Below are 26,133 nucleotides of genomic sequence, written 5' to 3'. Positions count from 1 at the left end.
AGCTGGCTCCCCTGACAAGGCATTAATGGAGGGCAGTAAGAGAGGCCGGCGGAGTCCAAAGCCCTGGGGGAGACTGAGGGAGGAGGGCGGAGCCAATGGGGCGAGACCTCGGCCGGTTTTGTTGACGCCGCATTCCCCGCCCCCCCCCCCCCCCCCCCCCCGTCCCAGCCCAGTGCCCCGTGGAAAGCGGGTGCCCCATAAACAATCGCTGGATGAACCCCCGAATGACCCCACACGACGCTGCAAACACCGCATCCTGGGTCCTCAGGCCGCTGCTGCGGGCGGCGCGGGCCTCGGGGTCACGCAGTCCTGGGTTCGAGTCCCTGCTCGGACCCTGATGCGGCGTGGCCTTACCCTCTCAGGGAGCCTCCAGCTTCCGGACCCAAAAACATGGTGGGGAGAATGCCCATTTCATACGGTTACATGATTACATGAGGTTAAAGTACATTAAAACCTTAACAGGGGGCCTGGCACAAGATCTGTTATTTAAAGTAATGTTATTCATAAAAAAACATGCAGTTTTGTGTTTTGCAGAAGTGTGTTCACAAAGTAAAAAAAATTCAGCCTTAGAACCACGACTCCTTGCAAGGTCAGCAGATGCTTGCAAAGAACCGCCTCGTCCTCCTTTGGCGCGGGGTAGGGGCGGGGGGCACCAGATTGCGCGGTCGGCCCCCGGCTGGCGGGCGCGGCGGTGCTCGGGCGCGCAGGCGGCGCGCGGCCGCCACCTCGTGGACACGGCGGGACGGCGGGCGTCGGCTCCGCGGTCCTCTGGGCTGTTCGAGCCCCGGCAGGTTTGCTCAGTGGTTGACACCGCACTCAGGAGCGCAAAGGAACTGGCGCTCACTCATTTATTTGCTCCTGATCCGAGCTTTTTCACCTACCGCGTGGCTGCGCGGGTGTGGGCAGGCACTGACTTCCGTCAAACTGATATAAACTTGAGTCCAATCGCACCGTTTGAGCAGTCCCTCTGGGTCTGACTTGGTCGGGTCTTTGTCCTTCTGATCCTCTCTAGGACGCAGCTGGGGGAGGGGGCTGGGCTCACACGACCTCCTGGTATTGTGGGCAAGGCTCCTGGCCACATGCTGGCTCCTCATCTGCACTGCAGGGGCCCCTGCTTTCCCGGGTTCTGGTGTGAAGCTGGTGGGGGTCCTGCCTGGCCCTGTAGACCGCTCTGGGTCTCTCTGCCTGTCTCCAGCCCCCTCCTGGCCTGACTGTCCTTCCACACCGAGGTTAAGGGGCGACCCCTTCAGGTCGTCCCCTGCGTGGGGTCATTGCAGCTTTCAGCTCTGAGTCAGGCAAATAGACCGACCACACCACTCAGTCCCCCAACAGGGCTGCGGCCCCCACGTGAGTGTGGGGCAGCTCTGCCCAAAACAGACTCCTCCCAGGTGGGCGCGGGGCCGAGCCTCCACCCTCAGGGCCCCCTCCACACAGCTGCCCAGCGGCTTGGCCGCTGCCTCCCTCCCGGCGCCGTCTTCCTCCCGCAGCGCCCAGGGACCGGGCGGGGATGCTCTCTCCACGTTCTGTCGCTCTCCTTCCACTCTGCTCTCCTGTCCAGACTACTGACAAGACTGGGGCTGGGGCCGGCCTGGTGGCGCAGCGATTAAGTGCGCACATTCTGCTTCTCTGCGGCCTGGGTTCTCCGGGGTCGATCCCAGGTGTGGACATGGCACCGCTTGGCAAGTCGTGCTGTGGTAGGCGTCCCACGTATAAAATAGAGGAAGATGGGCATGGATGTTAGCTCAGGGCCAGTCTTCCTCAGCAAAAAGAGGAGGATTGGCAGCAGTTAGCTCAGGGCTAATCTTCCTCAAAAAAAGAAAAAAAAAAGACAAGGGAACTTCATCCACACCAGGGGAGAAACGCTGTGGTCTGGTCTGGCCCTGGAGGGTGAGGAAAGAGCGTTCTAATCTTGGGAGATTAAAAAAGGTCAAAGGAAGCTTTTTAAAGTCCTTTCTTTCCCAGCAATGCCTAGATTTCAAGCCTTCTCTCTTGCTGCAAAATCCTATTTTGAATACCAGCGACGAAATACTAACTTGTGCTTTCTTAGCATTCCCAGCCGTCCCCTTTTCCTCCCCCTCCCCCAAGCAGATAAAAGCTGAAGAGGCAGCGGCTCCCCACACCCACTTCCTCCTGGTTCTGCAGGGGGCACACATCCCAGCCTCCCTTGCGGTTGGGTGTGGCTGTGTCACTGAGTCCCAGACAGTGGAACGGGAGCAGAATGTGGGCCTCTTGCAAGCCTGGCTGGGGCAGAGCCCAGAGGGAAGGAGCCTGGGTCCCTGGATGACCGAGTGCATCTCCCCCGCGGTCAGGAAGACCCTCTGTGCTTCACAAGAGCCAAAAAGAAGCGTTGTTGTGTTAAGCCCCTGAGATGCTGAGGTTTATCAGTTGCAGCTGTGAGCTTCGCTAACTAAATAGCAGGTCATTTGTGTGTAAATGCAAAATAGAGAACACACTGGTATTTTTCCAAACTATTTTTACTTCTGTTTAGAGAAAAAATAAGATAGAACGAGTTCCCTGATGGCCAGTAAGGGCTGCGATTCCTCAGTCTCTGCCTGGGCCCCTTGCTACATTTCCCCCTGCTGATGTCATTGGCCACAGTTAGGGTTCAGCTAGCTCCCGTGTGTCCAGGACATCTCTGAGCTCCAGACCCATGTCTCTAATGGCCTGGATGCCCCAGACTCATCCTGTCCCAAAGCCTACCTATGCCTCTCAGCTTTCAGCCAGCCTGCTCTCCTCTCACGAGTCTGCCTTCCTTCCTCCAGGGGCTCAAGGGGGAAACTTCTTGGAGCTTCCTTTCCACACTCCCTGCCTTCAATCTGTCACCAAGTCCTGTGGGTTTTACCTCCTAAATGCCCAGCCGGTCCACCACCTCTGGCCCTCCCCACCATCCTCTCCCCGCTGGGCAGTTCTGGAAGCTCCTGCCTGGCGCACCTGCTGGGTCCTCCTGATCCCCTCCAACCCATTTTCGCCCCGTGAGCCATACAACCTTTGCAGGATAAGAGTATGATCTATGTCACCCGCTCACTTGCATAGGACCCATCTAAGCTTCTCCAAGTTCTTACAAAACGAGAGCAACCCATGAGGCCAGCAGGCCAGGCCCAGCCTGCCTCTCCAGGCCACCCCCCACTCACCCTAGGCCTCTGCACTCCAGCCTCCCTGGCCTGCCTTCAGCAACGTGCTCGCCATGCCCTCTCCTGTCACAAGAGCTCTGCAGAAGCTGAGACCTCTCCCTGGAACACGCTGTCTTCCCTTCTCAGCTTTAGTGAGCGTCTCAAGTGTCACTTCCTCAAGGAACACCTGACCCTCCCAATGAGGTCAAATCCCCCTGTTATAAACTTTCATAGAACCACATTCCTCTGCTCGGGGGCACTTTCTGCACTGTAATCTCACTACAGGCTGTCTAGTTATTTGCTCGATCCTTATCTCATTCAGTCCACCTCACTTCTACCCCAGGACCTTTGTACTTACTCCTCCCTCTGCCCGGTATGACCTTGCCCAGATATCTGCATGGCTGGCCTCCTCACCTCCTCTGAGTCTTTCTTCAAATGTCTCCTTCTGGGTTAAGACCAATCAACAACTCTATTTAAAACTGCAATGCCGGCCCCTCATCCCTCCCTGAGCCCCTTCTCTGAGGGGTTACTGTCTCCAGCATGCCAGTCATTTATGTTATTAGTCTTGTTTGGCATCATGCCACAGGGGCAGGAACTTGTGTCTGTTTTGTTCGCTGCCCTATCCCCAGGCCCTAGAAGAGTGCCTGGCGCCGAGTGGGCACCAGATCCCTCTGTTAAGTGGGTACTGACCGCAGCGTAACTAGTTCTAAGCAGGGCCTACTTATCCATTCCCTACCCCGGGCACAGTGCCGGCAGCACACAGTGCTTTTGCGATCCACGAAAATAGGGTTCATTTCTTTTAAAATCAGAAGAAAAAAATGAGAACTCAGGCCAAGGAAAATGTTTTAATATATAGTCTAAATATATTCATCCCCAACAGAGTGCTAGAACAACATTTTGATATTCTTTATGGAGAAAGGAGCCGACGAAGGCGAGAGTGCCTCGAGCCCACAGACGTCATGGTGGACTTGTTTCTAGAGCTCTCCTTGCAGACCCTGCGGGCCTATTAGAGGTCGGCAGGACAAGACGCCGGCGAGGGTGGGGGCCGAGCGCGGGTCCAGCGCCTCCGCCTGGCCGTGTGGTGCCGCTTTAAGGATGCTCTGCGGGTACCGGCCGCGGGCGGGGAGGATGCAGCCGTGACGTCACGGCCCCGCCCCGCAGGGTGATGCTGCAGCAGCAGCGGCGGGCCGGGGGCGGCCGGGCCGGGACCCGAGCTGCGCACGGGGCAGGCAGGAACCCAGCCTCGGAAAGGGATGCCTCCTGGCTCGAACCACAGGTACCACCATTTCCTCCTGCGCCCTCCGCACAGCCTCTCGGCTTTGCGCTGGGAGCGACGCGGGTTAGGCCCCAGGGTAATCCGAGTGCCAAGATCGGTACTGGAGGTTGGCACGGAGACCTTTGTTCTTCTTGGATGTCTAATTAATTGAACTGTAAATGGAGCTCCCCTCTCACCCCCTGAGCGAGGAACCCTCCGGCCCAGAAGAGGGTAGCAGCTGGGTGACAGGTTCATTTCACCCTTGCTAGGAAGGAGGTTAAACACTGGAATTCGCCCCAGGCTTACGCTGTGCTCATTGGTGCCGGAGGCCTGTTCTCCCCTCACCTGGGCAGGTGTCATCAGCTTCCGGTTCACCTCCTGCCTGAGGCTCAACGCTCTCAGTGGCCCCGGGCTCATAGTATAACCTCTTCCAGCACCCCAGGATTTGGTTTATGAGGAGCACCTAGGATTTCTGCTTTCTTGAGTCACCAGCCAAGGGTAACATGCCGAGGTTGAAATAAGAGGCTTTACGCAATTCAGTTCATTCGGTCCTGGTCAATAAATAACTTTTCACATTATTTCTGGCGTTACCATAACGTTTCCGTTTTTCAGCTTCTGTAGGGAGGTAGAGCCGGGTGCTGGTGCAGCCCGAGTTCGACGTGCGCCTGACCAGGGCTTTCGCCATCCATTGGCCCTCAGGTAGGGGCCAAATTGCTGGAGATCAAAAGTGAGAAATGGGCCCCAATTCAGTAACTAGCTAATTAAATACATCCCCTCGCGTCCACAGAGCCCTTCCCTGGGAAGGTTTCCCTGAAGTATTAACTTGGAGAATTGGGAGAAGGAAGAGTAGAGAGGGTGTGGCTGCGCGTGACCCCGTGGTGGGAAGCCTGGTTTCATAGAGAGAAGAGGGCAGAAAAAACGAAGAAATGATTTTGGCTCATAGTAGGATGATTTTAAGCATTCAAATTACATGGACATTGTTTATTTTTATTAATCATTTGCCGCTTAATCTTCCCATAACACAGTTTGAGAGCCTCTTTGCTTGAGACATCCTCTGTATTCTAGAAGCACAGTGGGCCTGGCATATAACCTTTGGGGGTCCAAGGATATGTGTGCATTTTCTTTTGACAGAGTAAATGGTCACATAGTGTGATAAAGATGATCTGGTGAATATTTGTATGAGTGTATTAAAATTCTGTTTCATTATTTTAAATTTTACTTTCATTTTTTGTACCACTTAAAAATGAATTTTAAACATTCTTCTTAGAATAAGTTTTCATGGACAGCTTTTAATAAGTGTATTTTAAAAATAAAAGAGGTAATACTGGTCCCCAAATTTAAAGGTGAACCCTCAGTGAAGACGTTTTTCGAGCTCAGGTTGGATTCCAGTTTAGATGCTGGAGGGTGAGGTGGGGGTGTGAGGGTCTCGGTTTTGCTAGGAGACGCTGCAGGCTGTGTTTTAAAGCTGGGGGTGGGCAGGTGGATGTCGAAATTGTCGCATCACAGATAGAGACATGGGGTGTCTACATAGTCCATTTTAAATAGGGTCGGAGAGGTTCCCCTTTTCAAAAATATGCTTCCACCATATGCCATTTCGATCTGAAATTCTTCCTAAGCGGGCCCACAGTTCTTCATTCCAAAATTGAAGGGACAGTTTCTAATGCGCGTGCACTTTTTAAGTTCACTTCGTGGGAGTAGAACGCTGCTGGGAAAGAGGCTGAGACGCTGTGTGCCTGAAGGGGTGAGGGGCGGCCGGAGGCGGAGAGGGAGTTAGCGGCTGCCTGGATGTGGGGCTGCGAGTGGGCGGGTAAATTCAGGCCAAGCTCTCCAGCACACCTGTGCTGAAGGTCTTCCTTCTGACTTTTTTTTCCAAACGTTGGCACCTGAGCTAACATCTGTTGCTAATCTTCCTTTCTTTTATTTTTCACCTCTTATTCTCCCCAAAGCCCCCCAGTACATAGTTGTGTATTCTAGTTGTGAATGCCTCTGGTTGTGGCATGTGGGATGCCGCCCAAGCATGGCTTGATGAGTGGCGCCATGTCCGCGCACAGAATCCCAACCCGGGAAACTCTGGGCCACTGAAGCGGAGCAAACAAACTTAACCACTTGGCCACGGGGCCGGCCCCCCTTCTGTCTTATTATGCGGTGTTCTAACCTGCACTCTATTTCTATAATCTTAATGAGTGAAGCTCCGGGGAATGCTAACAGCCACCTGGGTTTCTGAAGGCAAGACCAGCCAATGCACAGTTTCCTGGAGTATTTACTGTGTACGAGGGCCTGAGCTAAACCAGCGAGGAACATAAATGAGGAGCTTAGCTCCTTAAAAATTTTAATCTTGATTTAATCTTAATAAATAATTTACATTTTTATGAAGCATTACTTGCCTACATAGTTCTTAAGTCCATCTGTTCTTGTTTTAAAGGAGAGCATGGGATTTTTCTAAGGTCACAAGATAAGCCATTTATAGAAGTGAGAGCTGACTGAGGCTCTGGTTATGTTAGTGCCTGTCATCTCGGTATGAAATCCATCTCTTAGCGAGGCTTCAAGGCCCTTCATGATCAGCTAATCCCTTCCTGCTGGCTTCATCTCTCACGGCACCGCCATTGTGCCTAACTGTTGCACATATCTCATTTACATGGGTGGTTCCCACTGTTTAGAATGCCTTTCCTCTACTTTTTCACCCAACTTGAGGGCGAAAATTATGTCTTTCTTTTATCTCTGTGACCTTGGTGGTACTTGGTACTCAGTACTCAGCTGAATGGGAGGATGGGCGAGTAGGTGGGCAGATGGAGAGGTGGAAGGGTGAATGGGTAGATGAGTGAGTAAGGAATGGATAGATGGATGGATGGATGTTTGGAAGGGTAGATGGGTATATTAAAGGATGGGTGGGTGCATATGTGGATGGATGGGTGGGTGGGAGGATGGGTGGGTGAATGGGTAGATGGATGGAGGGATGGATGGGTTGCTGGGCTATCCCAGTGTTCTGAATCCTGCTGGGGCATCTCTAGATCAAATCATTTCCACCATTGACGTCCTCTGATGAGAAGGAAGTCAATTCCTCAGTGTGTAGGGTAGCAGAGGAGTTTGGGATGCAAATCTGGGGTGATGAGGAATTTCAGAGTGATTCACAAAGAAGTTATCAACTAGCAATAGCGTGATGGAAGGTGGTATGGTAAGGTAATGTCAGAAATAAGGGCCTCATTTCTAAAGCTTAAAACTAGTTTTGAAAGAAAGCCTAGCATGTTTATCTTGGTTAATAACAAGTGTCCTTGTCAGGAAGCCTATCAATGTTGGGAATATTGTCTCGGGTTTGGGGCCTACTTCTCTGGAAGGACTTCAGAGGAAATTTGGGCAGTTGCTATTTTGTGAGGCAGATGGGGAGCTGTCAGAGAGGCCGAACTGAACCCTAGAAGCTCCCCTCTTACCTTTTCATCTGCCTTTTTCCCTCTGACCTTAGTAGCTTTCCTCTCCGTATGCTCAGTGAAATTGACATTGACTAACACACTCTGGTCAACATACCAGAATCCATTCCTTTAATATGTACGATCTACATTAATTTCGAGGCAGTGAGAAACAGTTGGACACCCAGGAGCAGGTCACTGAGGGGCACGGATTGCAAATCCCAGGGGTGGGGGACCGAGGCGGGGAGTGTCTGTGAAGGCCTGCACACTTGCTAATTCCCCACCCAGGGTGGTGACAATTGCTCCAAAAAATAATTTGAGCATGGGGGAAAATTTATTATTTCTCACCCCTCCCTGGTTCTTTTTGTCCCTCACTTTTTTTTGTTTTTGGTAAACTGTTTCCCTCTGAGTGTGATATCTGTGACACGCAGGATTCAGGGAGTTTGGTTTTTTTTTAAAGACAGCATTTTCAAACACTATAAAAGTCTCAGTTCTCCTGACTTGACTGAAAATTCACTCGTCCAACTGATGGTGAAAGGAAAGGACTTGAGTTAAACTCATTCAGCTGCTTTTGGGCAAGGATCCCCCCGATGGCCCACCATGAGGAGTAAACATAAGTGTCAGGGAGGTGACTGCCGTGACTGTCCATTCCGTGAAGGAAGGGCTGTCCCCTCACCCTGCGCCGGTGCTCAGGGTGCCTGTCGGTGGTCCTGTCCCAGGCCTGGTCTCTCTTCCTCTCTGCTCCCCTGGCACCTGTGGGGAGGGGCAAAGTTTGCCCTGGAAAGGGGCCACAGTAGCCTGGTGTCCTCTGGGCCGTTGGGCTCTTGGCCGCTCCCACTTCTCAGAAGGTTCTTTGCCCGACTCTCCTGATGGAACCTGTTTGGGGAAGAGGCCCTTTGAGTTTTAGTGTGGGGATCTGAAGGGCCAGGGGTCCTCTCTCCACGCAGAGAGACAGCATCCGGCTTTGGTTTCCTGGGCAGATGGCTGCACTGATTTGTGAATGAGGCCTAGTGACATCATCTACCAAGAGTAGGCTCAACTTTGGGGGCACAGTGTTTGACTCTAAGGGTTCCCCAACATGAACTCAACTTTCCCCATGTGAAAAGGGTGAGCGAGTGCCAGTCGGGGGAGGGGAGAGCCAGCTGGAAAAATGACCTCTCCTGGTGGAGGCCCCAGTGAGTAACTGTGGCCCGAATGGGCTCTCCCCACAGGAGCACCCACCGGCTCCCCCTACGATGATCGCCCCAGCGAGCAGCACGCCTCCTGGAGAGGCCCTCTTCCCCAGTTTGGCTCCTCAGGACTTCTGGAGGTCTCAGATCTCAAGCTACTCGGGGTCGGTGACCCGGCACATCAGCCACCGGGCCAACAACTTCAAACGACACCCCAAGAGGAGGAAGTGCATTCGCCCCTCCCCACCCCCGCCTCCCAACACTCCATGCCCTATTGAGCTGGTGGACTTTGGGGACCTGCACCCCCAGAGGTCCTTCCGGGAGCTGCTCTTCAACGGCTGCATTCTCTTTGGCATCGAGTTCAGCTACGCCATGGAGACGGCATACGTGACCCCCGTGCTGCTACAGATGGGCCTGCCCGACCAGCTCTACAGTCTGGTGTGGTTCATCAGCCCCATCCTTGGTGAGCCCCAGCTCAGCCCCGATGGTGGATGGCCTCCGGAAACCTCTGGAAGCTTCTGGAACCTCAGTTGAAGCAGCATAAGGTTCCCCCGGGGACAAGGGAGGAGCAAGAGTTAAGTTCCACTCATTAGTATGGGGCTGTAGGACAACACAGGTATGGCCAGTCACACCCCATGTTTTAAGTGACTTTATCTAAACCAGACTGCAGAACAGGAATTTAGCAGACACCAAGGATTACCACCATCTTGTGCCGAGCTCTCACTGGAGGATCCAAGCAATAAAGCTTGATGTGGTTTGGGTCTGGGAGGTCCTGGAAGTTCTTGGATTCCCAAGGAAGGTGATGGCTGCTTTGTGCCTTATAGGGGCCTAAGTAGAAAATTTAAGGAGAAGCTGAGTGATTCCAAGAGTCTGTTTATCTTTTGTTTTCTGGCTTAGGGTTTTGTTGGTGACTCTGAATTTGATCACCTTATTCTTTGACACACTGGGGACATTTGAGGGCAAATGTTTCAGGAATGTGGTGAGGCCATTTCAGGGTTCAGCCCAATGTGCCGGGGGGCCCCTGGGCGTGACCACTGGCCTGCTCTGTTTCAGGATTCCTCCTGCAGCCACTGCTGGGAGCTTGGAGTGACCGATGTACCTCAAGGTTTGGAAGGAGACGCCCTTTCATTCTTGTCCTGGCTATAGGTCTGTTGTTCTGGAATTGAAATAAAGTGGAAAAAACAAAAAAGGCCCTAAGTGCTTCCTTTTAGGAAAATCTAAAAGAGTGATGAGCAAAGCAATGGCCAGACAATGTCGCTGGTGTGGCAGCAGGAGTAGCCGCCCCCCACAACCGGCCTGAGTTAACTGGGAGGCTGTATTGGGGGATTGTTTTTTGAATACAAGTTAATAAAGCTTATGCAATTCCTGCTCTGCTTGATGAAATAAAAACCCCGACCAAGCACAAAAAAAATAACATGGTGAGTCTGCAGGTGACCTTTCCAATGGGCTCTGCTTGAGGTTTGATTAAAAGGAATTCTTGGGGCCCTAAAGATCCTAGACCTGAGTTGTGGGCTGCCGGGGGTAGAGCTGGTCCGCATTTCCTCTGGGTGACTCTGTTTCTCTGTCCCCAGGGGCGTTGCTGGGCCTCTCACTCTTGCTCAACGGCCGGGACATCGGCACGGCGCTGGCCGACACGGCCACCAACCACAAGTGGGGCATCCTCCTCACCGTGTGCGGGGTGGTGCTCATGGACTTCAGCGCCGACTCGGCAGATAACCCCAGCCACGCCTACATGATGGACGTGTGCAGCCCTGCCGACCAGGACCGGGGCCTGAACATCCACGCCCTCCTGGCAGGTAAGTCTCCGTGCAGCGAGGGCCGAGCTGGGCCTGCAGGCCTGTGGGTTTCACCGTGGGCGCTCGCGAGTGCCTTCCTCATGCCCTGATCTAAAAAACACGTTGATAACATTCGAACACATGGATGAACACTGAAGGCAATGAAAAGGCACATCTCAAACAATACATATCGACAATAATAATAATACTTCTTTCTGAGATATATGTGCATATACAGTCATGCACTGCTTAATGACGGGGATACCTTCCAAGAAGCGCGTCGTCAGGCGATTTCGTCTTGTTTGAACATCATAGTGTGAACTGAAAGGGAACAAAATTTATCCCCCAAAGTGTGTCTCTTTAAGATGAGGATTATTTTAAGCTGATTATTTTTAAGAAGCAAAAGACTCAGAAAGGTTTTCTTGTTACCTCCCCCTTAACTGCCTAAAAGAATTCAAATTAAAAAAAACCTGTCTCAGGAAGCGAGCTGTCACCGTAGCGTCACTTGGACTAGGTGGTGGACAGGGAGGAAACTGGAAAAGCCTGTTCTTTGGGTTTCCCTGTGTTCTTCTGTTTCTGTGGCCCGATACTTGTTTTCCAACATTGCTCCTTTGCACCCGCCTGTGAGTTGCCTTCTTTCCCTTTGAAGGCCCTGCCTCTGCTCGCTCCCAACGTCTTCTTTTGTCTTTAGCTGAGGATTGGGTGAGATACTCGGTTCTCCCGGGTTTCTCCCATGTATACGTGTTATTAAACTTTTGTTTGTTTTTCTCCTGTTACTCTATCTCATGTCAATCTAATTCTCAGACCAGCCAGAAGGACCCAGGAGGGTGGAGGACAATGTCTTCCTCCCCTACAGCACTTACACAAACCTAGATGGTAGGTATAGCCTAGTCCACACCTAGGCCACATGGTACTAATCTTGCAGGACCACCATCATATATGCGGTCCGCCACTGACTGAAATGTCCTTGTGTGGCCCATGACTGCGTATATGCGTGTATATAGCTGTATATATAACTCTCTATATAACTCTCTATAGTGTATGTAACTATATATACATAGTGTTGTATATAGTTGATTCTCATTATTCATGTAGTTATATTCTACAGAGTCGCCAGGAGCCCTGAATTAGCTGATACGGAGTCATCGCCCCTAGGAGAAAGACAGGGTTAGGTTCCTGCAAACCTCTGGTCACATTTTCATCAACTGATCAATACGTAACTTTGTTTTGTGTGTTTCTGTTTAAAGACACTTTATTCGATATATATCATTGATCCATTAACACTGAACCCACGGCCAACAGCCCTGGAACCCAGGCCTGGACAAGCTTCCCTGACGCACGTGTTTTCTCCAGCAGGTACATTGCGGGCTCCTCGCACTTAGGAACACTAGACAGCAGTATGTTGGCGCTACACTTGGAGGCCATTTTAAACAGCAATGTCACCCCAAAAAGCACAAAAATGCAAAAATGTGGCACTATATAGACTACAAAAGAGATGGTTGTTTATAGTGTGAGAGTTGAAACAATCACCTTGTAAAACGTCAGCTGGGCCCGTGTGTGGGGGACAACTCAAAATGTTTGCTGCTCTGCACATGTGTGTGAATGAGCGTGTAGTGAATGTGTATTGATGGGATTGCAAATCAATTTCAGTGAGCAGGTAAATTCGCAAATATGGAATCTGAGAATAATGAGACTCGACTATGCGTATGTGTATGTATACAACACACACACACAAATCTGTGTTGTGCTTAATGCCAAACATAAGAAATGTTCCCATCAAAGTCAGGGACAAGGCAGGAACGACCACCAACCCCACAGAGTCTACGCAATTAGACAGTCGAAATAAACAAGAGATGTGCAGGGTGAGAATTATCACCCCTGGCCTCTGTGACTGCATGGAGGAAAACTTCAAGAGAATCAGCTACAAAACAGGAGGAGAATTCAGTGTGATGTTTGGTTATCAAAGTATATATAAAACACCTCTAGCGTTCCTATATAAAATACTTACCTTGTTACAGAATAAAATGGAAGAAAATAATCTCATTTAAAATAGCAAGGAAAAAGATTTCTAAAAATCAAAGGAAAGATGTAACAAGACACGTGCAGGACCCGTTTGAAGAGGGCTGTGATTGCCAAATGGTTAGAGGCGTGGGCCTGGGATCTGAAAGCCTGAATCTGCTGTGGGCTTGTCCTCCTGTCTGTTATGGGGCTCTAGGCGTGCTGCTTGGCCTCTCCAAGCCTCAGTCGCTTCTGCTGGCAAGTACCATTGTTCCTCTCCCTGTGTCTGCACACACACATGGGTGGGGGCCCAGGGAGCTCCTGCATGGATCCCGGGGAGCCAGTGCTGGGGTTTGGAGGGTAGGAGGAAGGACTTAGTTTTTTACCTTATACTCTTCTGTATTGTTTCTATTTTTGGATTGTGCACGTACATAAAATTTACCGTCTTAGCCATTTTTAAGTGTGCGGTTCAGTAGTAGCAAGTACATTCACATTGTTGCTCAGCCATCACCACCATCCATCCCCTTAACTCTTCGTCTTGTCAAACTGAAACCCTATGACCGTTAAACGATAACTCCCCCTCCACGCTCCCCCAGCCCTGGGCACCCCGCCTCTACTTTCTGTCTCTGTGATTTGACTATTCTAAGTATCTTATATCAGGGGAATCATACAGTATTTGTCTTTTTGCGGCTGGCTTATTTCGTTTAGCACAATGTCAGCAAGCTTCATTCATGTTGTAATATGTGTCAGAATCTGCTTCCTTTTTAAGGCTGAATAATAATATTGCGTTAGTCTAGACTACATTTTGCTGATCCATTCATCCGTGGATGGACACTTGGGTTACTCCCACATTTCTGCTTTTGTGAATGATGCTGGTGTGAACGTGGGTGTACAAATACCTCTTTGAGACCCAGCTTTCAATTCTTTTGGGTATTTGCCCAGTAGTAGGATTGCTGGATGATATGGTAATTCTATTTTTAATTTTTCAAGGAATAATTTTTCCACAGTAGCTATATCATTTTTATATTCCCACCAACAGGGCACAAAATTGTCAATTTCTCCACATCCTCGCCAACATTTGTTGGTTTCTGGGTTTTTTGATGCTAGGCCCCTGATGTCTGTGAGGTGGTGTCTCAGTGTAGTTTTGTTTCGCGTTTCCCCGCTGGCTGGTGAGTGATGCCGAGCATCTTTTCACGTGCTTATCGGCCATTCAAAAATCTTCTTCGGAGGGATGTCTATGCAAGTCCTTTGCCCATTTTTGAATTGGGTTGTTTGTTTTTTTGTGCTGAGTATGACGTATGGTTTCTTTCCTGTGATAATATATCGCTTTGATCATTTAAAAAAATGATTAATGAGGTTCATCTCAAATCTGACCTTATTTAAGGGTCACAAAACAGCAATTGTGTCCTCGAAATGGGGGGCAGCTAATTAGAACCATGAATGTGGGAAGTTAGGAATAATAAAAGGGGTGGAGGGGACATGAAATTAAAAGGCCAGTAAGGACAGTCTGGGACAAATGAGGAAGTTCTGTGGTAAAACCATTAAATAGACCCAGGGTCGTGCCCCGCCCTGGGGACGGGGAGGAGACTGAGCTGAATTGCGGAAGGCCAGGCCTTTCCATGGAAGTTGCCATGTGAAAGGCAACCCCACAGCATGCCTGGTTCCCCCCAAAGTGGAGGGCAGCCGCCGGCACCTGCCGCTGGCATGCCGGTTCCTCTTCAGGACCGGCACAAACAGAGAACCCACCTCCCAACCACTAGACGAGTCAAAATACAGCCGAACTCAGAATAAAATGACACGCCAGCTCCATGGCCTAGCAGCGAAGGGGGCCTGGTGTGTGGGGGACACGGGTGCTGGGTGGGTGGAGACACCACCGGCCTGGCCTGGCTCTTGCTGTTGGAAGCACAAAGCTGGGCTGGAGGAAACCGTGCTTTGGGGAGGTAAGTGTGTCCTTGCTGCTGGCCGGGGGCAATGCACCTTCGCCCACGTTTTACGTTGTATGACGTGAACCAGTCAACCATTGCAGCCCTATTGTATTCCAGTGTCCCGCTGACCCAGAAATCTGGCCACCAGGGTGGAGCCAGCCTTGGTCACTGATGCGGGGTCGGTGAGCCGAGGAGTCGAAAGAACGATTTCTTGGACTCCCAAGATCTGGCAGTAGTGCTCTTTTATTTAGAGAATAGTGTGGAATAGCATGAGGACAGGACCCATGGGCAGTCAGAGCTGCTGCTGCAAAAATGAGCTGAGGGTAGGGCTAATTTTAAGGCATAGGTACGTGAGTTATCTCTTTACAAGACAAAGGAAAGAATATGAAAAAAAGTTAAAATGGTATCAGTGCAGGTGGGTTCTGGTTATTGGGTGATCCCGTGACTTTTAGATAAGAATCAAATCGGATTAAGCAAAGGTCAGAAGCCACCACCCTAAATCAGTTACATGAGATTGCCAGACAGTAACCAATTTAAGTTCTTGCCTTCCCCATTAAGAGTTTCTAGAGACAAGGTCATCTCCCTTCTTTCACAAATGCAAATGTCTCTCAAAGGGCAAGCAAATTCCAGTCCGGGGAGCCTGCTTCTCATCGGCAGTTTTAAAATTAACCAGCCTAAAATAATCCTCATCAGTCACCATGCGAGGTGACGCTCCTAGTGGTGGTTGTGTTCAAGGACGATGTCATCAGCCAGGCAAGACTGGGAAGCCACATGACTCCCGCATGCACACATACCATGGTCCGCGTGTGGGAGATGAGACTTTCCAGTTTACACGGCGCTGAAGCTGTGAGGGGGCGGCCTGAAGGGAGCTGTGATGTGGTGTAGACAGTCACTTTCAGTGTTCCTGACAGGCTGGGTATAAGAAGAAAGCGTGGGCAGGTGGTCATCATGCTACTGCTCTGGAGCCGGGCCTGGCAGGCAGCCCTCCAGGGCAGGAGGGGGGGGTCCCCCAGGAATCCCACCCTCATTTTTGTTGGGGTTGAGATGGGACAGATGGTACGTCTGGGTCCTTGGAGTGGACTTAGCGACCTGCGTGAGAAATGGAACCACTTTCCTTCAGGGCTTTCTTCTCCGCCTGCTTCTCTCCGCAGGCCTCGGAGGAGGGTTCGGATATGTGGTCGGGGGAATCCACTGGGACCAAACGAGCTTCGGGAGAGCCCTGGGCGGGCAGCTGCGGGTCGTCTACATCTTCACCGCGGTCACCCTGAGCATCACCACCATCCTGACCCTGGTCAGCATCCCTGAGAGACCCCTGCGGCCCCCGGGCGAGAAGAGGACGGCCATGAAGAGCCCCAGCCTCCCGCTGCCTCCTTCCCCGCCCATCCTGTGCGAAGAGGGTGCTGGCCAGACCCTGCCCTGTCACTCGGCCACCAGCCTGTACGCCAGCTTCTCCAGCCCCATCTCCCCACTCAGCCCGCTCACACCCAAGTATGGCAGTTTCATCAGCAGGGACAGCTCCCTGACGGGGATCAACGAGTTCGCCTCGTCCTTTGCCACCTCCAACATAGACAGTGTCCTCATTGACTGCTTCACGGGCGGCCACGACAACTACTTGGCCATCCCGGGCAGCGTCCCGCGGCAGGCCATCAGTGTCAGCTTCCCCCGGGCCCCCGACAGCTTCTACCGCCAGGACCGTGGCCTCGGGGAGAGGCGGGAGGTGGCCCTGGCTGCCGGCCCTGATGGAGATGTCCTAAGGGTGGGCTCCCTGGACACCTCCAAGCCACGTTCATCTGGGATCCTGAAGAGACCCCAGACCTTGGCCATCCCGGATGCAGCTGGAGGAGGTGGTCCTGAAACCAGCAGGAGAAGGAACGTGACCTTCAGTCAACAGGTAAAAGCGAACATCGGGAGGCCAAGGGTCAGAGGTCACCTTGTGTTGTCCCCCCTCATCAGTTAGAAGACAAAGAGGGATGTCGAGCTGGAAGGAAATTCCCAGCCCATCCTGGAGGCATCAGAAAGTGCTTGGATCCAGATAGACCTCACCTACGTGCCCGTGAACAGCTTCGGGCCCAGCGTGAGCCCATGGATGAGCAAGTCCAGGGCATGGGTTACCGATCGCTGGTTTAACACAGTGGCCGCAGTTCAAGGCGTGGATCTAAAGCCCCGTTACATTTACGCAAAGGCAATGCAAGCCTGAGCGTTCCCGTAGTGAGTTTGTTACAAGCATCGTGTACGTTTCTGTTCTTGCCAGTGTACCCCCGCAATCTCCACGGCCCCTCTTGGCCGTGAATCTGGAGCCAGTAATCTAAGTCTTCTTGAAAGACGGAAACAAAACCTAAACCCCGGCAGACGTTTCTGGGACCTGCCTCTGGCTCCTAGTGTGTAACTCAGCTAACCATCCCGGAGGCTGTGGGAACTCTGCATTCTGACGACGGGGGCATTCTGTGAGGCAAAGACCTTTCGGGGAGGTGGTTTGTGTCGAATGTGGGGTACATTGGATTGGCTGACAGGCCACGAGCTGGTATGTGATATTTTAGCAGCTTTCCGAGTTCGTGAACTTGGAGAGGCCACTTTAAATACGGTTCTTCTTGTATTTAAAGTAGACCTAAGAGTTCTGTGGCCCGCCTGCCCTCAGGGGCGTTACAAGATGAGAATTCCAGTAGGAACTTGAACTTTCTCGAGCAGGAGACTGTAAAACCCTGTTCGACCTACCCAAGCCCCCCAGGGAGGCAAATCTGAAGGCCAGTAACCGAGAGGCGCAGCCCCAGGGACACCCCTGCCCACCCGTCTCCCCACGAAGTAAACCCTGCTTGGCCGACCATCCTGAGTGGCACAGGCCCCCAGATGGCTGGGCCTTCAGTCAGGTGTCCCCTCTCCGTGCCGGGCAAGACCCCTGATTTAGTGGCAGGTTCACTGGAGACATTTGGAGGAGGCTGATCTTTTTCTCTTCATTGTGAAATTCTTCAGCACGACCGTGTGTCTCCTCTGCTTTTCTCTGGTGCGTTAGGGCCAGTCTTGATGCCATTTTCATTATCTCTTAAGTGTTGCTGTTGCTGTCTCTGCTCGAGAAAGGAGGCTGCCAAGGTGCGTGCCCGTCCTTGCAGGGGGACGTCAGGCTCCCTGTGGCAGCATTGAGGACATCTCAGGAGCTCAGATCTGGAAAGGGTTTGAAGAACCGCAAATCACTGGAGGGTTAGGAAATCCCCTTACTAGCACAGGAAAGAGATTTCTCTGATTGCTCGCGTCGAGGGCGTCCTCCTCATTCTCGATGACACCAGAGCAGTTAGTCAGGCCTTCCGTCAATACAGGGTCATTGTGAACTATTTCGAAAAATTCAAACTGGCTTCCAGATACAGTTCTTTAGCCATGGCTGAAAATCTTGTTTTCATCCTTTTTTTCTATTTCCATTCTCGATATAGTGTAATTTGAGAATCGGTTCTTTGAGGAAAGTAAAAATCATGAGCTAAATATGAACACGTCGGGGCTCACGTGGGGACGTGGGCGTAGCTGTAGCAGTCTTCCTCTGGCAGCCGTGGTGACAAGCTCTGTGGACGTGGCTGCCCTTGGAACTAGCACAGTGTGCTATTTACTTCCTTTTTATATTCCCCCCCCCCCTCCTTGCCCGCACCCCCCACCCCGTCCGAGCGACTGTGGCATGAAGCCTCGTCCTTCCAGGAAGAGTTAGCAAACCGAGTCAGTGAGCATAGCTGACCCAGAGAGAAATCGAATGCCCACTCATTCCAGTTTCAGTTCTGTTGGCAATGGGGTGTTTGGGCTTGGCACACGGGGAGCCCTGGCCCAGGGCCACGGTGAGTGTGTCTGTCCCCTGCACGTGCTCACCTGGCCGCCCTAACCTCCGTGCAGACAGGAGTCTCACCTGTCTGGAGAGAATTTTGAACAGAGTCTCCAGTCACCTTGAAATCAGTCCTTTACATGCTTCTGTCATGGAAAAGAAGGGACTTCATAATGTCTGGATTTGAACTGATCCATCTTTCTTTTATTTCAAATTTATTTCACACTTGGGAAAGTATTACCTTACTCCCTGTGGCCCAGAGCTTACATCCTTTGGCCAAAATGCAGGTGCCCCTGAAACGAAATTCTGTTCTCACTGCCCCGAGTCTCTGCCGAGACGACCTGAAGTCGACTCTCTCACCCGGGGTGCTGTCTGGTGCTCGGTTAAACGCCGTCCAGGGAGACGAGCCTTCACAGCCTGTGTCTGTGTTTGTGCTTCCATGGCATGGCTGGAGCTTGGTGCTCTGATGACGGGCTTTTGGGGGGCTTCCTTTACAGGTGGCAAATATTTTACTGAACGGCGTGAAGTACGAGAGTGAGCTGACGGGCTCCAGCGAGCCGGCGGGGCAGCCTCTGTCCATGAGGCACCTCTGTTTCACCATCTGCAATATGCCCAAGGCGCTCCGAAACCTCTGTGTCAACCACTTCCTGGGTGAGTCTTGGCAAAGCCTCCATGTGTCCGTGTCCCAGCTCGGCCCACACTGCACGATGGGGATGGGGCTACCTGACCCAGGGCTCTCACCCCTTCCCCCTCCCTGGACACCCCAGAGCCTCACACCCAGGACGCCCCTCACATTCCTTTCGCTTTCCCGATACCACCAAGGGCAGGACTCTGCTGGGAGGGCCGGAGAGATGCCTGCTCTAGGCAGCCCCGAATTAACCCTGGGGTTCCGGATGAGAGGCCTACTTCTTCCCCTGGCCGAGACAGCTGTGTCTCCACACAGCCCGAATCCTCATGACCAAAGGCTCTCCCGACAACTCAGTTACGTGACGGACATCACTTTCCGTTGGTGGGACTTGTGTCTTAAACCAGGTTGGGCCTGGCTGCCTCTTACTCTTGGAGCCGAGACGTAGACACCGGCAGACATTTGCACACACCTAATATGCCTGGTGCTGGTCTTAAGTTCACAGGCTTGGATTCAAACTACTAGTGAAAAGCCCCAACCTGCATTTCATTCTATTTGATACCTCTTTACGGCTGAGCTGTTGAACATCTGAGGATGATTAAGAATTTGAGATGATCTAGGGCTCTCAACACTGTGGGACGTAAATCACAATGACCTCCTAGAAGGCAATTTGGCAACAGGCAAGAATCTTAAAAGTGTCCATAACCTTTATCTCAATGATCCTGTTCGGTATTCTTTGAAAGGACATAGAGATTGTATCAAGATGTGTGCCAGGTATTTATCACAGCATGATTTATAATAGCCAAAAACTGGGATGGGGGGAGGTAAAATGCCCAACAGTGGGAGAAGAGGTAAATATATCATGGTGCATCCACGTTGTGAAATATCTGGCTGCCATCAAAGTAGGGCTGTTTAAGAATATTCAACGGCATAGGAAGTTGTGCATGGTAACTACTGGAGTTCAAGAGGGCCAGTAAATACCACCCCCTTCCTCTGTCAAAGAAGAAGTGAACACAGAACCCTACAGTTTTATCTGTAATCGAGCAAATTGGATCTGTGTCAACATTTGAGCTTCCTCCCCCCCCCCCCCCCCCCTGTGGCTAGAGCCCCCCCCCCCCCATTTTCTTTGTAGAGGAGCGCGTGGGAAGCAGGACGAGGCATTTAGAAGGAGGCGTGGGGATCCGCGTTCCTCATGGAGGTAGCGTTCAGAGAACAGCACACAAACCAGGCAGCAGAGCCTGTTTACAAGAAATATAGATTTACTTTGAAAGACACCGGTAGGAAACTTGCAAAATTTTAAGGGGTAACATTATCTCTGGGTGGTGAGGCTATAGGTAGGTGATTTCCTCTTAAGTTTGGAATCTGCGAACATCACGTGTCACTTTGGTGCACATGGCCTGTCAGCGCAGGCCGGGTGCCAGCACTGCTGGGCGTCACGGGCCCTCCTCCTCCAGGGTGGCTGTCGTTCGAGGGGATGCTGCTCTTCTACACGGACTTCATGGGAGAGGTGGTGTTCCAGGGAGACCCCAGAGCACCGCACGCGTCGGAGGAGTATCAGAAATACAACAGCGGTGTCACCATGGGCTGCTGGGGGATGTGTATTTACGCCTTCAGCGCCGCCTTCTACTCAGGTACTGGCCACGAAGCGAGACGCAGGGTCGGGGGCCTGCGTGGGAAATACGGCGGCCTTCAGTGGGTGGCTGGGGCATGCTGAATGAGGGGAGGCCTGTGTCTGTACAGTTGCAGCCACAGAATGCCAATCTGGGGGAGACAGTGCTGCCCTTTTTTCAGTCATTCAACAAGCTGTCCGGGGCCAGCTGCGTGCACTGCCCTGTGCTGGGTGGCGGCCCGACTGGGGACCGGGTGTGTTTCCTGAGTTAGCTTCCGGGCAGAGAGGGTCAGGCCTGTAAGTGAGGGCAAAGTGGGGGCCCAGGGATGCGCCACGAAGTCACCTCCCCACCCCCACCCCGGCGGGTGTGCGTCTTTCCCAAGTGGATTCGCATGGCCACTTGTTCAGAGGGAGGGAAGGTGTGGTTGAGGCTAGAGGGGCAGGAGGAGTGAGATCCAGAGCACGTGAGTGGCCGAGACCAGAATGCGGGATGGGCATGAGGTTAGCGCCGGGTGAGCTGCGGGACACAGGAGCCTCGCTGAATCCATGCGGGGATGGGGCGCCGTCGTGGTGGGGCACCTGGCTGGCAGGGCGGGGCAGGACAGCGGGTTTCGTCTCAGGGGCCCACCCACGGTTTCTGTCAAAGGCCAAGCAGTAGCCGCACAGTCTCTTCTGGAGAGACTCTGCGCTGCCCTTGAGGCTCGGGAGCCGCCACAGACGAGTCCTAAACCCACGTGCATGGCCCAGTTCCAGTAAAACTCCCTTTGTGTTCATGAAGATACAAATTTCGTTTACTTTTCATGTGTCACAAAATACTAATCTTCTTTTGATTTTTTTTTAACCATTTAAAAATATGAAAACTGTTCTTAGCTCCCAGGTGGTCCCAAACGCTGCTGGTGGGGCTCCTCCTGGGGGCTGCAGCTTGCCAAGGCCTGCTTTATGTCATTTTGCCCTGTTGTAGTGAGTTCCAGCCCCAGGGTCCTCGACTATGGCTTCTGGGGATCGGCGGGTTGGGGGGAGACCTTAGGAGGAGAGACTTCCTTAGCTCTCGCTTGCAAGCGCATGGGTGGCACCTGGGGTGTCTGGTTCCCCCACAGGGAAGCGGCCCTCAGTTATTTGATTCTGGGAAGCAGTGTTGTGCGTTGTCCCCCCTGCTATGCCCTCTCAGGGTCCTCTAGGCCAGCGGGCAGGATGTTGGTATCCTTGTTTTAGGAAAGAGACAGAGAGCGCTGTGATCTGCACAGGGACCCAGGGCTTTATAAAAACCCTAAATTCTCAAGCCTCCTTGGTATTTCACCCCAAAGACTCCTTCACCTGCAGCAGCACTGGGAAGCCTGGTTGGGGCCAGTGTGCACAGGGCCACCCCAGGTCCTGGTCCAACTGGACCACCCCATCCTGGCCCCCCCGGAGCTGTTGGGGTCCCTCAGATCCCTGGGCCGACCACGCAGGTCTTCGGTCTGGGGCAAGCTGCCTGCCTAGCCGGTTCCCACCCCTGGCAGCCCTAGGTCAGCCCCGGGGGAGGTGGCCCAGGGACAGAGCCTGTCCTTTCCGGTCTGCAGCTATTCTCGAGAAGCTGGAAGAATACCTCAGCATCCGCACGCTGTACTTCATCGCCTATCTGGCCTTCGGCCTGGGGACTGGGCTCGCCACCCTGTCTAGGAACCTCTACGTGGTCCTGTCACTCTGCATAACCTACGGGATCTTATTTTCTACCCTGTGCACCCTACCCTACTCCCTGCTGTGTGACTACTACCAGAGCAAAAAGGTAAGGGCTTCCGTTTTTCTTGCTTCGCGTCCTGAAGAGGCCACTGCCACCCGCCCAGCTTCCCAGGAAACTCCTGGGCAATGTCCCCAGGCCCTGGGCCCAGATCCGCCAACCGATGTCAAAGGAAAACGCAGGCCCATCAAACAGTAAGAATATCAGGACGGCCGCAGCAGAGCACAGACCTGAGCAGGTGGCCGCCCCGTACCTGAGGGGACTTGGGCCGTGGGAGGGAGGCCCGCCCCTTCGTGTCCCCTTCCGTCAGCCTTCGGGGTCACCTGCTGGCACCAGCCTCAGCGAGGTCAGTGAGGCACTCGCCTTGGGCACAGAAAACTCAGCAATCGAGAGCAATAATATGTTAATACATTATTTCTAAAAATGAGAATTAATGCCAAAAATCCACGCTGGACAAAATGTCAGAACTTTAAATAAAAACAGGATAAGTAACAGTGCCATGCCAAGCCATGGTGGAGTCTGAGGCCAGAGGAAAACTCAAGACTACCAATCCTGTCTTTATAGAAAATGTTGGTATTTTGTTGAGCATGGATTCCCTTGAATAGCTTTATTGAGATATAATAATAATGCGCCAGGCAGCACCACACAGCTCACCCATTTCAAGTGTACAGCTGAATGGTTTATAGTATATTCACAGTGTACGACTACCACCACAGTCAATTTTAGAACATTCTTGTCTCCCCAAAAAGCTTCACACCCATTAGCCAACCCTCTCCAGTCCTCCCATTCTCCCAGCCCCTGGCAACCACTAATTTACTCTCCGTCTCTGTGGATTCACCTGTTCTGGACACTTTCTATCAGTGGAATCACCACGTGGTGTCTGGTGCCTGGCTCCTCTCACCCAGCATCACGTTTTCAAGCTGTAGCCACACTGCCACGTGTCAGTGCTCATTCCTTCTCGGGGCTGAATAACAGCCCCATCATAGACTTTCTGCAGTGACTGAGATTTTAAAATACTGCATTACAAGTCGCCCTTGATAACTGAGCTTCTCACCCCCTTTAAATCGGGGCCTCCATGCCTCCCCCAGGCCCAGCCCAGGGTGGGGCATCCTGATTTGTTTTAATGAGTCTGGAGTCTCTGATGAATTCAGCTGGGCCAACTCTGAGCACAATACTTTTTAAGAAAAGTCAGATTGGCCTGGAGCCCCAGGCACTACAGCGGGCCGGACCGCAGTCTTAGGGGGGTCCTGTGGCAGCTGCCCCCGCCTTCTCTCTGCTGGCGACTGGACTCCCAGCCACACAGACAGGCAGTGCCCTCAAGGACTGGACCTTCCCCCGGGGGCGGGCAGAGGCTGAGACCCTGTGAGAGGGAGCTGTGTCCACACCCTGAGCCTCCAGCCAGCACTGTGAGGGCAGCCACGGCTGCGCCACCAGCACCCAAGTGACCAGGTGCCTGGGTGACACTGTCCCTGCTCACTGGTGCTGCCCCAGCCTACCTTGCCACCGTCTCCCTTGCCAGCAACTTACAGCCCGAGAGACCACCTTCTCTGAGGTAAACGATGTGCTGGTTTTTGGCAAAGGGTTGCCCTGCCCCATGGGAGGGGACACCCAGGGCCTTGGACCCCTCTGATCGAGTTTGCCAGGGCTGACCGGAAGGCTTGGGCCTCTGTTGCCTGTAGAGTCTTCTAGACACTTGCATTCCTCTCAGTCTCCCTTGGGTTGTAGGTTCAGGGCTAACCTGTGACCTCCCCGCCACAGTGGCACCTGCAGGCCTTTCTGGTTGTGTGTAGCCCCAGGGGGGTCGCAGGTTTCCCAGGACATACGTGACGCCCATTCACAGGGCACTTTGCAGATGCCCGGAAGGACACAGCCTTCTCTAGAGAGTGGCTCAGCAGCACCCTAGAGGCTACCACATCTGTGTCTGGATGCAGGGCCTGGCCATGCTGGCCTCCAGGCAGTGCACACAAGGTGGCTTGTGGGGGTGGTGTCAGTCTGCAGCATTGGTGGCCATTAGGTGAGGGTGGCCTGCATTGGGGAGCAGTGAGGGGACCGACACCACCTCCTCCCACCGTCACTGCTGCCGCTGTGCTCAAAGACCACATGTTCACCACCATCCCCTGCATGGTGAGGTGGGGGCAGGGGAGGAGAAGGAGGTGTCTGAGCTGGAGGCCATGAGGACCTTCCAAAACAGGCCAAAGGAGCAGGTGTGTTGACTGTGACAGGGTATTTCAGAGTGTGTGATGGGCATCATAGTGACAGAGGTTAAGAAAGGGAATGAGCTAGAACACGGGGAGCCAGCCAGCCAGCCAGGTTTCCAAGGTGAGTGGAAGGGACAGAGCAGACGCCCCAGCAGGGAAAGTGCCTGTGCACCCGGGCCTGCAAGAGCTCGGCCCGTCTGCCCGTTGGTCATGGATTCTTTTCATCATCGTCATCTCTTTGAACACAAATATTATTCAACTCTTGGCTGAACTCCTTGTGCATGTTGGCCCTGGAAAATGTGAGCCCGCTGTGCATGGCCGCCCGGGTCCCCTGCGACTGCAGGAGACCTGGGGCTCGGTCACCTCGTCCGTGGCTGTGGCGTCTGGCTCATGTGTTTCCTCTCCTGGATCAGTTTGCAGGGTCCAGTGCGGACGGCACCCGGCGGGGCATGGGTGTGGACATCTCCCTGCTGAGCTGCCAGTACTTCCTGGCCCAGATCCTGGTCTCCCTGGTGCTGGGGCCCCTGACCTCGGCCGTGGGCAGCGCCAACGGGGTGATGTACTTCTCCAGCCTGGTGTCCTTCCTCGGCTGCCTGTACTCCTCCCTGTTTGTCGTGTACGAAATCCCTCCCAGTGATACCACTGACGAGGAGCACCGGCCCCTCCTGTTGAACGTCTGACATCCCGGAGCCCCAACTTTGGCCTCGAGCCTGTGCTGGAGGCTCTGCAGCAGGCTGGCCAGTGAAAAACCAAAGGGCCAAAGGTGGATGCAGGACAGGTTTCCTGTTGCAATGTAAATATGTGGTAAAACAATAAATGGCAGCAACAAAGCCTATGGTTTCTAGTTGTGGCTCTCCCGAGGGGTGAGAGGTCACCTGGGGATTGGGCCACTCTCCATAGGGATTTGGGGAGGGGGCTGTAAGAATCATTTATTGAAAGTAAAGGCATAACTCTATGCTTCTTAACTGTGGCAATTTTGCCCCCACCTCCACCCCAGAAGATGTCTAGCAATGTCTAGAGATGTTTTTGGTTGTCACAACTCAGGTGGGTGCTACTGTCCAGGGGTGTTGTAAACATAATACAGTGCACTGGACAGTCCCCCACAACAAAGAACTGTCCAAACCCAAATGTCCACAGTGCTGAGGTGGAATGGGCCTGGTCTATCTGTACACTGCATCCCAGAGTAGGGTTAGAGCACAGTGCTTTTGGGCCAGAAGTCCTCACATTCATTCATTCTCCCATCCATCCATCCGCTCATCCACCCACCCACCCATCACCCATCCATCCACCCACCCACCCATCACCCACCCATCCACCCATCACCCATCCATCCACCATCCATCCACCCACCCACCCATCACCCATCCATCCATCCATGCATATATCCATCCACCCACCCACCCACCCATCCACCCTACAGATATTCATCGAGTGCCCTGGGTGTGGCAGGCAGTGGTAGGTGCTGGGGATCTCATTGTGAGCAACAGGTCTCCACCTTCACGGAGCTGATCTGAGAGGAGGAGAGACAGATAACACACTGAGGTCTGTGCCTGAGGAT

The 26,133-nt window shown here is 52.8% G+C and overlaps 1 protein-coding gene across 1 annotated transcript; it reads left to right on the top strand.

Moving 5' to 3' along the window:
* Window positions 1-4,200: 4,200 nt before the first annotated feature.
* SLC45A1 (solute carrier family 45 member 1) lies at window positions 4,201-25,704 on the top strand. The gene is made up of 9 exons (XM_046660496.1): window positions 4,201-4,386; window positions 8,978-9,398; window positions 9,989-10,081; window positions 10,507-10,731; window positions 15,785-16,524; window positions 18,924-19,077; window positions 20,506-20,682; window positions 22,220-22,425; window positions 24,989-25,704. The coding sequence occupies exons 1-9, from the start codon at window positions 4,276-4,278 to the stop codon at window positions 25,253-25,255; spliced, it is 2,394 nt and encodes a 797-aa protein (XP_046516452.1). The 5' UTR covers window positions 4,201-4,275; the 3' UTR covers window positions 25,256-25,704.
* The last annotated feature ends 429 nt before the right edge of the window (window positions 25,705-26,133 follow it).

Source organism: Equus quagga, chromosome 5 (assembly GCF_021613505.1).
Source record: "Equus quagga isolate Etosha38 chromosome 5, UCLA_HA_Equagga_1.0, whole genome shotgun sequence".
NCBI classification, from domain to species: Eukaryota; Metazoa; Chordata; class Mammalia; order Perissodactyla; family Equidae; genus Equus; species Equus quagga.
Note: the sequence above shows the minus strand (reverse complement) of the source record. Positions and strands in the feature narration are given on the sequence as shown.